The 14676-nt window shown below is 44.4% G+C and overlaps 1 protein-coding gene across 3 annotated transcripts in view; it reads right to left on the bottom strand.

Annotated features, from left to right (window-relative positions):
* Nucleotides 1–806: 806 nt before the first annotated feature.
* The window catches only part of LOC149335827 (phosphatidate cytidylyltransferase, mitochondrial), a 30389-nt gene continuing 16519 nt past the window's right edge, over nt 807–14676 (bottom strand). The window contains exons 7-10 of one of the 3 annotated variants that reach the window (XR_016284109.1): nt 13082–13144; nt 9461–9534; nt 3810–3884; nt 807–1348 (exon numbers count right to left, since the gene is read on the bottom strand). Coding sequence is in view for 2 of the 3 variants with exons in the window: in XM_089552387.1 (XP_089408513.1) it covers nt 1335–1372; nt 3810–3884; nt 13082–13144 (176 nt within the window). In the remaining variant the exon portion in view is untranslated. Of the gene's footprint in view, nt 1373–3809; nt 3885–9460; nt 9535–13081; nt 13145–14676 lie in introns of all 3 variants that reach the window. The other 2 variants (XM_089552387.1, XM_089552388.1) reach the window with 2 other exon arrangements.

Here is a 14676-nt window from a genome sequence, read left to right as displayed (position 1 = left end):
CAAAAAAACAGACAAGGGACAAAGAGAGACACACTGAGACAACACGAGCGCAACACAGCGCTCGTGTTGTCTCAGTGTGTCTCTCTTTGTCCCTTGTCTGTTTTTTTGCGCTGAATTCAATTTAAGAGACAGTTGATTATCAGTTAAGAAATATGTTAAGATCAGTTAAGTGTCAATGCTTTGTTTATGTGCACAGACAACACATGTTTATGACAATGTATTCCGAACAAGCTTAGCCACAGTTGGTCACTGTTCAGGGGAAGATTTTGCAATCAGGGTCCTCTTCCATGCAAAGTGTTCCTGGAAACAAAGCGTACTTTATCGGCCATAATATTACAGAGCACGCCTCTGCGATCAAACTAATGCCATGCCTTACCTAGTGAAAATTAGCAGGCACTTTATACATACGTTAGCACATCCGACTGGTGTGGTTGCACATAAACCCAAGAATCGATCATACCTTTACGGAACGCATCAGAAAATTTCAAATGCCAAACCATGCTCCGTAATATTTTGGCCGCACTTGTACATACTATTTCCTGCTTGGAATATGCAAGCAGTTCAGTGAATGCGACGTAAAGTAATACTTCGGTTTGGGCCAGTTGCTCCATAACCGTAGATTATTCTGAAGATGGCACTAGTCCTGTCATTTCCACGTGCCTTCTTTGTCTCCATTCTCTCTTGTGCCATCTTCAGAATTCTTTGCAGCCATGCAAAGACTGCTTTACATTTTAGCTGACAGCATGGAATGAACATGATTTATAATAAAAGTCGTTAGGTGAAGAATAGAAAACAGACACAAGCAACCTTGAAACTAACTCATTCTTTATTTTCATTGCAACGCACAGCGTGCACGAAATAAGCCGCTAGTCTCTAAAACAATTGTCCAAAGCTCCGTCAACTGCACGATGAGTGAATAACAAAGGCACATCGTGCAAGCTCCTCTGAGACCAAACTGGTTCCTTATAGTACGTAGAACATGATTCATCCCTCCCTCAGCCTACTTGGACACTGTAATCATGCCCTTCCCTTCCCCTCCACATTTTCTTTTTATAATATGGAATTTTAATCAACCAAACAGTTCACTCTACACGCACACAAACTATGAAACAAACAGAAACGTCCCATTTTATGGCAGTGTCCCTTTCACTCCGTGACGGTTGGACGTCATGACTATGTCGTGAGTGCGAACTATCACAGCTTTGTGAAAACAAAGGACAACGATCAACACAATGAAACATGCCAACATGCTGAGAATGTTCCGACATGTGCTGTCTGTGCTCTCAACGAAAGCTGCAGAAATGGCGGTGTACGTCGTCTGCGATGAAAAGCCATTACGTCTTGAGACCTGCAAGCACAAGAAGGTAAGAGACTGGGGAATCACTAATTCAGCACTAACTACCAGTTGAATCTGATCCAGTACAATAGCAAATGATTCTGCACTCTTCATTCCCAATGTTTGCAGTGCATACAAGACAGGGGCACGTGAATTTCTGGCTGTTGTCCCTCAGTTGAGGTTGTTGGAAGCTACAGGTTGGGTTGACCTTACAGATTTTTGCCGGCAATTGCTCCACCAAGGCGTCGCATAAATGTTAGATGAGGTCCACAAATCGGGCATATACCTGAGTCCTGACTGATCCACATTACTATACACAATCGCCCGTAACAGTCAAAAGTCAACTCTTGTTGTCACCATCCGGAGTCCAGATCGGAGTCCTGGAGGAGCTTTAAGGGGGACGAGGGTCTTAAAACTGACCTTTTTATTTATGGCTCGAATCTCATGAAATTTTCCACACAGCTGCGTTTTTCTCTTCTGATTCCAAATATGTAGTCATAATTGAGCTGGTGGTCTTAGATCAAAAGTTATCTTGAATTCCACAGTGTAAATTGGTAATTTCTTACGCAGCTTTAATGAACTTTCTCATAGCATTTTGTTGCTTTTAATTACATGAATTGATAGCCAGCGAATTCGCATACCCAATGACATTGTTACCTTTTTTGTTTAGGCCACATATAAATAGCAATTTACAATTAGCTTAATGAGTTGCAGTGTCAAATACTGCGACCTTTTACTCTCGACACAGTATATCAGGATGACATGCCATTAGAGAAAAATGAAGAATGTCATCGGGTATGGGAATTCTCTGGCTATCAATTCATGTAAATAAAAGCAACAAAATGCAATGAGAAAGTTCATTAAGGATGCGTAAGAAATTACATAATTACATTCTAGACTTTGTAAGATTTATGACCACCATTGTCTACCCTTGTGGGTAGACAATGTCCTGAAGGGAACTGTGAGGGACTCTCCTGTCTTCTTGAGGGAAGCGAACAACACACACCTTTCTTCGTTGTACACTGGGCGGCAGGCAAGATAATGCTCTATATCACCGCTCAAAGCACACGTGGAAGACAGCGAAAATGTATGCATGCTTGAGGTTTATTTACAAGAGGAGCTAAAACTGAGTGGTGTGTACTTTGCGAATAATTACACATGCATATATTCACGCACCTACTTTGAGGGGCATCAGAACGGCACAATATGTGCAGTTGGAATCAATTTGAATGTGATCGGTTTAGAGCAAACCTAATCAGATAAAGTGCTTTAGAGCAATTCATAGATTCATATTTGCAAGAAGACCGAACAATTGCACGAGATTTGTTTTCTCCATCCTTGCATCCTTCACTGGCAACTTTTCAGGGAGTATGAGGGATTGTCTTAGCTGAAAGAATTTAATGCTTTTAGTCAGCCAACATGAAATCAATTGCCTTCAAATTTACAACGACTGTACTTGACTTCATTGCTAGTTGTGCTTAATTTTTGCAGTAAAACACTACTGTAAAAATATAACTATATACCACTATAAACTGACGCACAATAATGCAATAGGCCGAAACATTTTCACTGACAATAGGTCAATGTAAAGGTGAAAAAACTAGCGCTCAAGACAAGGAAACAATAAAGCCAACACATGCGCTAGTGCATGTGATGTCATCTTCGTTGTGTCCTTGTCTCGAGCGCTACAGTTTTTTCATCATGAGCAACCAACTCGCCCAAACATCCACCTTGATCAATGTAAAGGGTTGATGAACCCTCCCTCCATCTTTTGAGGGCCATTTGCCACTTAGTCTTGAGCTGTACCCAACTGGTATATGCATCAAACAGAACATAAGCTGAGAGTTGTACTGTGTTGTGTTTTATGGCACACTGGCCACTGAGGCCAAGCACCACATCCAAGGTAAATGTGTTTGCACTGTGGGAAACAACTAAAAGATTTAACATCTCATAATCTGTTCAGAAGCTTTGCTTCTTTTAGAAATGTAAAAACACAGGTAATGTCAATGAGCGCTTTTTCCCCTAGGAGCACCTTTCGGTGCGATGGGATGTATTCATCATAAAATTATGGGAAATGCTTTTACCTATCTCTAGTTCTGTGCACAAACGTAAAATATGTTTTCTGGTGACCACATTTCCACATAGTATACACGTAGGTTTCTCGTTCCATCAGGATAAAGTTGTGTGCAAGGTGTGTGTGCCCAATAAGAAGATGACGTAATATCACTTCAATGATAAGTTCTTCACATGTGCATGACTTCCATTCTCATAATATGGGTCTTACTAGGTGTATCTTATTATTGACTTGATTATTCCACGTAGACTGCCATTTATTCCTCGGCTTACAGTGTATTAACTCCATAACAACACATGTAGAGAGTGAAGTACGTTATGGTAAGGAAAGGCAGTTAAGGCAACATACTGTTGTTTAATAGACAGTCCTGTACATCTACCTATGAACATCCAAACTTACTTGGTTGTGTAGTGGTCAGGCTTTTCAGCATCTTGATGACCTTCTTGCTCCCATAATAAATTGCGCTCCACAGTCCTGAAGAAAAACATGGCCAAGCAGCAGAAACATAAGACCCTTCCAGAATAAGGCAGGACTATAACATCACCCCAAACAGCAAACCCAGTGAAACCTTTTACTAGCTTATTCACGTTATGCCAACTGCATGGCATGCCTATGCAGGCTATAGAAACTTAGGGGAGCGAAAATAACGACACGCACCACGTTAGGAAGTGAACAGAAGACTGATGTTTATTGCATTGCGATTGCCCGATATGGATTCGGAATGTCCATGGTTGCCCGTAGGCAAAATTACATCCGCCGATGTTAGAGTTTCTACATACTCCCCCCCAATGAGCCTTAGCTCATTCGTAGAGGGATTCGAGGGGGTACAACAGCTGCACTGGTCTTCGAACCACAGTTCCACTCGGTAGGCGCACCATGCAGGCCCGGGTCCGTCCGTCACGTCCGACTAACACCTCGATGACTTCTCCCATCTTCCAGAGTTGCCGTGGTAGAAGATGCTCGTATACTAGTACCAAGGTTCCTTTCTTGATGGCGTTCGATGCTGTCGGTGTGTTGAAATGTGCAGTGCGCAGACTGTTCAAGTACTCCTTCTGCCACCTACGCCAGAAGTGGTCAGCCATCCTTTGACGATATCTCCAACTGCTGTCAAGGTTGTCTGACCGCGGCGGCTCTGATGCGGAACTAGAAACGGCGGGTAGGGAGGTCAGACGCTTTCCCACCAGAAAATGCGACGGAGTGAGAGGTTCCGGTTCAGTTGCTTCTGCGTACACGTATGTGAGGGGTCTGGAGTTGATGACTGCCTCAATTTCTGTGAGGACTGTTGCAAGCTCCTCAAAATTGCAGTAGCTGTTCCCCAACACTTTTTTGAGTGAAGACTTCACAGATCGTACCAATCTCTCCCAAAAGCCGCCCCACCAAGGAGCTCTTTCAGCGATGAAGTTCCATTGGATCCGATGGTCCGCAAAATATCTTTGCAGCTCTTCTCTACGTATGGTTTTCCACATCTTTCTTAGATCCCGTGACGCACGTTGAAATGTTTTTGCGTTGTCCGAGAAAATAACTCGACACACTCCTCTTCTTGCCACAAATCTTCTGAACGCCTTGAAGAAGCTGGAGGAAGACATGTCTGTCACCAATTCAAGATGTATCGCTCGTGTGACAGCACATGTGAAAAGGAGAATGTAAGACTTCTTGTTTTTGCCTTGATCTTTGGTGTTGAGCGGACCGGCAAAATCTATGCCTGTCACCTCAAAAGGCAACGCTTGTGTTACCCTTTCAGGAGGTAAGGGAGCCACTGCTTCAGTAGCTGCTCGGCTGTTGAGGCGGTCGCAGGTCACGCATTTCTTCAGCACCCTTTTTACCACTTGTCTTCCCTTCATTATGCGCACTGCCTGTCGATAGAATTCTTCAGCTTCTTCTTCTGTGTCTGTGCCTGTGATGAGGTCGTCGACGTAGAAGCTCTCTTCAAGCGTGGTTGCTGTGCCAGAACAGTCGTTAATCGTACGCAGATGGTGGCGTATTGTCGCGGCAAGTAGGAATGGACTGCTGGTTACTCCGAACGGGACCCTTGCCATTCTCCAGACTTCTAGCGGGGGGTTCGGGCTTTTCTTTGTGGGTACCTGCTCATACCAGAAGAAGCGTACAGCGTTACGATCGTCTTTTCTCAGTGAGATTTGCAGAAATGCCTTTTCGATATCTGCACTGAGTCCGATGCGGTGCGTTCTGAAATTCAGCACCATTTTCAAGAGGTCCGGGTTTAAGTTCGGTCCCGAATCTAGTGCTTCGTTGAGTGCCACGCAACCGGCCTCACTCGATGACGCATCGAACACGACTCTGACCTTAGTTGACAGGCTGTCAGGTCGTAGCACCGCCCGGTGAGGCATATAATACACTCTATTCTCCGTCTGGCTGACTTCGTTCTTTGGAAGCTTCTCAGCGAATCCGTGTTCGAGGTACTGACGTATGACCTCATCGTACTTATTCAGCATTGTCTCATCTTTCAATAGTTTCTTCGTGAGACTAGCCAAGCGTTTCCTCGCGACTGCTTCGTTGTCGGCAAGATGAAAATTCACTGGCTTCCATGGAAGAGCCACTTCGTACCTCCAATCGATATTTTTAATGGAGGATTCAAAAGCCTTATGAACTTCTTCATGTTCTTGCTTATGTGGAGGGGGTTCGGAAATACCCATGCTTTCCAGCTCCCAGAATGACCTGAGCTCGGTGGCCAGTGCACTGGTGTTTTCCCTTACACTGGCTCGAAGGACAGCTACGGTTGCACTGCCGTTGATGTGGGGAATGGCTCCCTGAAGTGTCCACCCGAAGTGTGTCCTAATAGCCACCAGACCACCCTGCATCTTCTGTACTTCGCCGGTCACTAGAGTCCAATAATAGTCAGCACCGATCAGAATACCAATGCCATTGCTTGTTAATTGTGCAGGTGGCAAGGTAACATCAGCAAGCTCAGTCACTTTATTTCTGACTTCTTGTACCACATCCTCAGGGATCAGAAGCTCGTCAGTACAGATTTCAGGTATCTCCAAGGCTTCCAAACAATGATCCCTTCGGTCGTACTGGCTCCTTAACCAAATTCGCACTCGTCTGCGCTTTTCTTTGATAATATTGCCTGTTCCACCGAAAGGATAGATGGTAATATCTTCCTCACCCAGTACCTCTAGATGTAGCTGGCGTGAAAGTTCCTCTGTTACAAAGGTTCTTTGACTTCCGCCATCAAAAAGTGCACGGCTGAGGACTCTTCGTTGGCTACCCTCCGCCCAGACCTGAGCTGTCTGGAGCAGCACGGCGGACGTCATTTGTGCCTTATTGCGCGTCGCAGAGTGCAACTCAGTCGCCGTGTTATCTGATCTCTTCCAGGTTGGGTCGCACATCGGAGTGATGTGTCTTCTTCCACAATTTTCACATTTCACTCTTTTGTTGCGACACTCCTTAGAAGTATGTCCTCTGATTGCGCACCGATAACACCGACCTGCTTTACGCAACTTGTTTCTCTTTTCTTCCAAAGACAGTGATGCCTGGCACTCCCGTGCAACGTGACCCTTCGAAGCACAAAATGCACAGGCCTCAGTCTGTTTGGGTTGGCTAGTTAAGAGAGATGCTGCTGAGCCCCTGAGAGTGGCTGACCATTTGGGAGTTCTGGCCCTTTCCTTCTCTATTAAGGTTTTGTGACTGTCGTCATTGTTTTCCCATTGGCCAACTTGAAGTGCTTTCTCTCTACTCTCGACTTCCAACTTCAGGAACTCTAGCAATTTCTCTATCTTCAGATTGTCATTCGCTTTATCTGAAGAGCGGCACTTGTGATACTCCACGACGAGGCCAACTGGTAGCATCCTAAGCAGTGCAGAGCACAACATAGCTTCGTAACTGCTACTCTGCACGCCTAGAGTCGTTAGTGCGGCCATATTACGCTGTAGGTGATCGTATAGTCGTCGTAAAGTGCTCACCTCGTTTGCATTTCGTACCGGTGGTAAGTCGAGTAGCTGCGTCAGATGTTCTTGAATCAGGACATCAGGCCGACCGAAGCGTTCTTTGAGGAGGTCGATGGCGGCGTTGTAATTTTCTCCTGTCGCCTGAATGCCTGCCACAGCTGACAATGCCTTGCCTGTAAGCGTTGATCGCAGGTAGAGAAACTTCTCGGAGTTGGTGAGTGCAGTGTTGTCGTGAACGGCGTGCCGAAACTGTTGCCAGAACGGCTGCCATTCTGTTGTGGCGCCACCATATCGTTGTAACTCCAATTTCGGTAGTTTCACTTTTGATGCAACGCCTATTCCTTCTTCCTTTTGGGGGCATGTCGATCTTTCGGCCACCGATCTCTTTTGTTGTGCCTCCTTCACTTCCTGGTCCAGCTTCGCCATGTATGTGACGATCTGGTCGTTTAACTCGACGGTGCGCATGTAGTCGTCTTCCGCGTCGCTGTCTGGTACGACCTTCTCTATGGCTGCATCCACTTCCGTTAGTTTTTTCTGCAAGGCGTTTAACCTTGCCAACAAAACAGTGAAGCTCTTCTCGTCTGCCTCGCTCTCGAGCGACGAGTCTATGGCAGCGAGCAGCGTCGTCACCTGCGTTCTCAGCGCTGCCCTCTTCGGGCTGAGCCGCTTCATAACTGCGTCTCAGGTTTCGTGGCGGAGAAGCGCCGCTGGGCCTCGCTGCGCAGTTGCTGGGCGTGCGCTGTTTCGCACGTCTGCGGTGGCTGCTTCGTTGGTGATGCTGGTGGGTCGCGTTTCTTTGCGGTTCACAAGTCCATTTCTGATAAACTGGATCGACTCATCCCGGGTTTCGGCACCAAAATATAGAAACTTAGGGGAGCGAAAATAACGACACGCACCACGTTAGGAAGTGAACAGAAGACTGATGTTTATTGCATTGCGATTGCCCGATATGGATTCGGAATGTCCATGGTTGCCCGTAGGCAAAATTACATCCGCCGATGTTAGAGTTTCTACACAGGCAACTATGGCACGAAACAAGATGGCGGTTACATCGTGTCACAGCCACAGGAGCAAGACAGTCCTGTTGTCTGGCAAATCCGATGTTGACCCCCGCCTGAAAGCGTCCTGCCAGCGTTTTTTGGGCTGCAAGCAGCCCTCAGATTGAGCTTTTAATTGCGAACGTTTTAGTTTTGAGCTGGCGGGGTACAGGGTTGCCATGCAGGAGCCTCCTGACAGCCACCAAATCTGAGTGGATAGAGTCTACAAGTGAGTGGCATTTCATGGTGATTAAGAAGGCTATGTGATCACTATTTGGAATTGAATGCTGGTGTAGCCCAGTTTCAGAAATCTGCCCACGAAAGACTAGTCTTGACGTCACTGCAGTTTGCAAAAATGGCCAATAATCAAGATACCTGTACTCCATTTTTTGGCTTTTTCTACCTTAAAAAGGCTATGTTTTCAGCAAAAGAAGAATTTTTATCACTAGAATGCATTAATTATTTATACAGGTCAACTTCAGTTTGTCCTTGGTGACCCTTTAATGTGTACTAATCTTGAAGTGTTAACAGTACAATGAAAACGAAGCTCACCTCAAGAAACAACCAGATATCATCAACACTACAACTAGCCAGCAAACAAAACTTGAGCAATACTTTTACTGCATTAGAAGCTTACCCCCTTTCGGAAAAAAAGCCGTTATGTATGTGTGCCTGCGTGCGAGGGTGCGTGTGAGAGTGTGCGTAAGCGTGCGCGTGTGGCACCCATCAGTGAAAATTCATCTCCCGACTACAAGCCTCCACCCTACTCCACCCTTCAGAAAGCCTCCAGCCACCCAAAGCTTCCACCCAAAGCTTCCACCCAAAGAGAGGCCCACTCAGCAGCGGAACGAAAAAATGACGGTGAGATCAAATCCAAGAATGTAATGGGAATGCGGCCAATGTAAAAGCAAAATGTACGACCAATTAATGCTCCTAATGCAGGTCTGTCATATCGCAAGATCACCCATTAATTTTTACAGCTGCATTGCCTGCACTTTCGGGATGTCATGTGGTGCGGATACACGCAAAAACTGCAGTGTTTGTGGCAGTTACTCCGCAAACCATCAAGGGTTGAGAGGCGGAAGCTTTTGCACAACATTTACTGTACCTTTCATTCTCTCGTAACCCTCCTCAAGACACTAAATGCATGCCACCATGAGTTCCTTAGTGAGCAGTTGAGATCTGGGAACATAGAAGGGGGCAGTCATCACCCACATTATCTTGGTGAGGCCGTGTTTGTATGACTAAGAGCAGACCTTCAAAGAAGCTCCCAGCTATCACTGTAGAACGTCCTACGTATCAAGGGGGTTCCTTTTGTTTTTTTTCTTTGAGACATGTGAAATGTTAAAAAAGAAAAAGCCTCAGATGCAGACGATTGAAGCAAATTGACAGCAGAATCATAAGGCTTACAGTCTCTGCAGTGGTTGGAGTTCTGCCCCTTAAAAAACCACCTTTCACCTATTTAATCTGAGTACAGTTAACAAGAGACAGCATTCCTTTTTCATCAAAATGGACAAAATATAAAAAAGAGTGCTATGTTGCAGTTTTTTCTCACACAACTGTGAGCTTACAAAAACCTAACAATTGTAATAAGCATCAGAAGTTAATTTTATTTCTTTTGTTACATGCACACATACACAAAATTATAATTAACATCAGAACTTAAATTTATTCCCTTTGTTACAAGCATGCATGCACACACACACACACATATGACATACAGTGGTAGTATGAAAGATGCTATACAGTGGACTCTTTATTAATTCGAACTCACTCAATTTTAACTGACTCTTAGGCCCTGCCAACACCAAGAGCATTAAAAAGGCTCCTGTTAATGCAAAGTCTCAATAATCACAACTAATTTCCTAGCCCCTTCGAGATCAAATTATTGAGACCCGATCGCATATGTAATGACAAATGGCAAAGTTTGACAGAATTAGCTATGCCTAGGCCCCTCTTTCCCAGGCTTAACCTTTTCTGAAACACAGAAAAAAGGTGGGGGACGCTTTACTTCTGAAGTTGAAAATCGGGTTTTCCAGCAAACCTTTCCATAAAACGGGTTCCTTGTGGATTATTTCTGACAATGAGAAAAACGAATAAAATCGCGACTGCTCAATCTGCTGCAAGACAAAAACGCGATCATTCTCATAGACAAGTTATATAAATGGTAGCCTGCACAAAAAATAATGTTTGCCATATCACTTTTGGTCGTTTCTTTTTTCTTTATTACATTTTTTTGTCACGGAGGTTACCTACTGTCACCATGTTTGCCGCAGAAAAAGACTCCTCACAATCTTGGAGCTTCTATTTTGAGAGCAAAACAGCACTAAAGCTGGGCTGCGTTGCTTTTGGGCAACTCCTGACAGAGCAGTGTCATGAAGACATTAGGTCAGCTGCTAAGACTAACATCTTAACGGTGACAACATTAGGATTTTAAGATAAGGCAAAGATATAACACTCGTATGTCAGACCTGCCTTCTGGGAACTTGCTGCTTCTAAAAGGCATCATGCAAAGTCATCCTGAAGAGACGTAACACCACAGATAACAAGAGTAAAAAAAAGGTGTATGACTGCCAACAACAGACTCTGAATTCAACATGAATTGAACTGAGCAAACTGAATATCTGAAATCTAAGACATCGGCTAGCATCCATACAGCAGCTTACGCTGGCAAGTCGCTTTCTGGGAAGGCAGTTTTTTGGGTAGAAATCAGGCATATTTCAATTTTTATGACATCCAGTCTAGGTGCAAAAATCAGAAAGAAAAAAACGAGTTTTAGCCAGAAACAAAGGGCCCTAGGTACAGTACATGATTCATGCATCAGTAGTTATTAACTCGTATCAAAGATGGTTTACAAATAGAACTCAGTGCAAGTGCTTCCTAGCATCAGCTGAACAAAGCACATGATCACACTGAGCAAGCGAACACCTTACTGATTTTTCAGTGCTCAAAGTGAGCAGATCAATTCTTCAACTGAATAATTTATCCCCAGTATTACTTTAACTATCTGATCGTGTTAACAAGTAACTGACTGGTCAACTAACAGCACCAAATAAACTGCGCAACTGGTCCTTGGCTTCAGTTCAAGTAAAATGTCCATTAAAGAAACAGTTCTCCAACAGCCTCACTTGAACTCAATAATTGAACCAATGGTTCCTCACACCAACCATTAAAGGGACACTGAGGAGAGCTCTATTAATATTTTTTTTATAGCAAAATCCGATAGTTCGGCATTTCATGGCTTTGTTGCCACTTGGCCGGCAGCGAAAGATGCATTTATTTCTAAGAAATTTGGATTCGAAGTTGAAATAGTTTTTCCCGCCGCTCTGATTCAAACTTGGGATTCTGCTATGACGACACAGAACTAAGTGACGTGAAACATGACATTCACATGACGTAACACAGACTCCGTGATTTCTGGCGGCCAGCAGTGCGGCCCAGCATCAGCCGAAAAGAAAGCTACCGCCGGCCGCACGTTGAAGGCATCTATCGGCTATTGCGGCCGTCGCTTCGTTTACATTTGCACCGGCGTTTTGCCAGCGTTACAATGGATCCCGTTCTCGAAGTCGTCAACGAAGTTCTCGCAAATAGACGCCTTTAGCATACCGTGTACTTTGTTACCGTTAGCGGAATACCGGGAGCCCCCATACCGCTGAGAGCAAGCGCTGATTGGTCCCGGCGCTGCAGGAGCACGCGTAGCTATCGGGTACGTGGCGCCATCTGGCGACGTCAAGAAGATTTGCGCATGCATTTGCTGCGCCTCAGTGATTCGTAGCTTCTCGTGTCCTAGTGTTGCTAGAACTATTGGTTCTAGCAACACTGTTTTGTTCTATGACGCCATGAAGCTTGTACTTGCGAGTTTGGCCTGTGGCGGCGATACCTGTATTTTGGTTCTTGCTCTTTTCTATGTTACAGGAGCTTTGTTGTCAGTATGAATGGCGTTTTTGTAATCAGGAGCTGGTATTCTGTCGATGCAAGTCAACTTCAATTTCTCCTCAGTGTCCCTTTAAGGGGGGACCCTGGTCTTGAAAAAAAAAATTTATTAATCTAGATATAGTAATGAAATTTTCAGGCCACATGTATTTTTGTGTGCTGATTTTAGATATGTCATTTAATTTTGTGTAAAACAATTCCTTGAGCACTTATGCAATTTTTATGCAAGTCTTTTTGAGAGAGCATATAAGAAAATTTGCTGCAGGAAACTCGCTGAAATGCATGCCATTGGGCTCTCTTGACACCAAGGAATGCAATAAGGGTAAAATTATCATCCTGGCTATCATAGAACTTGAGTTACAGGGTACTGAAGCTGCCACTTCACAAACAGGAATACACACTTTTCTTCTCATTTCTGAAGCGACAACTTCAAAACTCTATAACTCAAGTTTTATGATAGCCAGGATGATAATTTTACCCTTATTGCATTCATTGGTGTCAAGAGAACCCAATGGCATGCATTTCAGCAAGTTTCCTGCAGCAAATTTTCTGCAAAACTTTTCCCAAAATACTTGCATAAAAATTGCACAAGTGCTCAAGGAATTGTTTTACACGAAATTAAATGACATATCCAGAATCAGCGCACAAAACTACATGCGGCCTGGAAATTTCATAACTGTGACTTCATTAATAAAAATGTTTTTTCAAAGACCAGGGTCCCCCTTAATTGAGTACCAACAGATAAGAGGGCAATCAACCATTAGCATCACTTGAAATGAGCCAAGAAGCTTTTTACCTGCTGTGATAATGCCCTTCGCAGTCTGGCCCCAACTCGACCGCCACACAATACTGGATACAGCTGTAGGAGTAAAAGAGAGATGGGAGAGGTAATTGTTTCTGCCAACAATTTATTGCTTGCACATTTCATTAAGTCACGTTTGCCAGCTGCAAGCGCCTCACAAAGTCCCACGCAAAAATTTATACATGGCACACTTTCCCCTACAGAAACGCAAAAAAACTTTCCTCTTTTTGCCCTTAGCTTTCAGACGCACTTTGCAAATAACACCTTGGAATCGACTGAAAGGCACATAAAACGCAGCCATGATTTATTCACACCTACACACACTGTAAATGGTTTCCTTGCTGCTGCACATGTCTGCCTTGAAAAGCCGTTCACTACCTCGTTATGCAAAAGAGAGGAAAAAAAAAGCGCAAATATGGTGCCTTCCTGAATGCAATCTTCTTTATCCACTGAATCTGTCAACATTAATGCAACTTATCTGCAACATGTATTTATGCTTTCTGTTACATCACAATTGCTGTTTAGTTTTTAGTTTTTATGGGGTTTAACGTCCCAAAGCGACTGAGGCTATGAGAGACGCCGTAGTGGAGGGCTCCGGAAATTTCGACCACCTGGGGTTCTTTAACGTGCACTGACATCGCACAGTACACGGGCCTCTAGAATTTCTCCTCCAAAGAAATTCTAGCCGCCGCGGCCGGGATCGAACCCGCGTCTTTCGGGTCAGCAGCCGAGCACCATAGCCACTGAGCCACCGCGGCGGCACAATTGCTGTTTGATGCTTTAATTCCTTGTTTTATTTTTACCTTGTGTGCTTTCATCAAAAAATCAGTGTGGTGTCTAATTTTCTGACCCTTGACAGCATACCAATACACAACTGAATGAATAACAAAGTAATAATTTTCAGCTGAAATAAAGTCATTTCTAGCAAGGCACAAACAATGAGGGTTGCGTTCGAAGTATCCTAACTTCCTTCAACCACCCACCCAAAGCTCACAACCTCGTGCTTATTAGGAGGCTGCTACAGCCACTGAGCCAACTTAATTAGCACGCACTGGAGATAATGACACCTCATTTAAATGCTTGTGGATTGATGGATGAAGTAGTCATGTTTTTCAAGGAGACTGTGCCCAATCACGTGCCCAACTAAAGTAAACGTGACTTGACAGAACTGCTATGCACTTGCTTTGCTTACGTGACTACAGTTGAAACTCGTTATAATGAAGTTTAAGGGGCCCCGTGATTACTCGTTACAGCCGTAGATTCGTTATAGGCTGTGCTCTTCCAGGGGGAGCCATCATTCCTTGTTATATTCATTATTTCATTATAAAACATTTCGTTATAACGAAGTTCAGCTGTATGCTCCATCTGATAAGTTCCTTGCAGCACTATAGAACCTAGAGACCTTTTCAGCCAATCAGGAGAGCGCGTTAAACGTGCTCCTCCTCCCCTCGTCGCCTGCTTGCTGTCTGCTCACAGCATATGCGGGTATGGTTGGAAAAGAGTATAAACAGACGCTGTCTACGTGCTCACGCTAACTATGCTTAATGCAAGCATTTTGCAGGACGTTCTGCTGTTTGTCACACCCAGTT

This window comes from Amblyomma mixtum, chromosome 7, assembly GCF_055824585.1.
Source record: "Amblyomma mixtum isolate Tamu chromosome 7, ASM5582458v1, whole genome shotgun sequence".
Classification (NCBI taxonomy): Eukaryota; Metazoa; Arthropoda; class Arachnida; order Ixodida; family Ixodidae; genus Amblyomma; species Amblyomma mixtum.
This window is presented reverse-complemented; position numbering and strand designations above follow the sequence as displayed.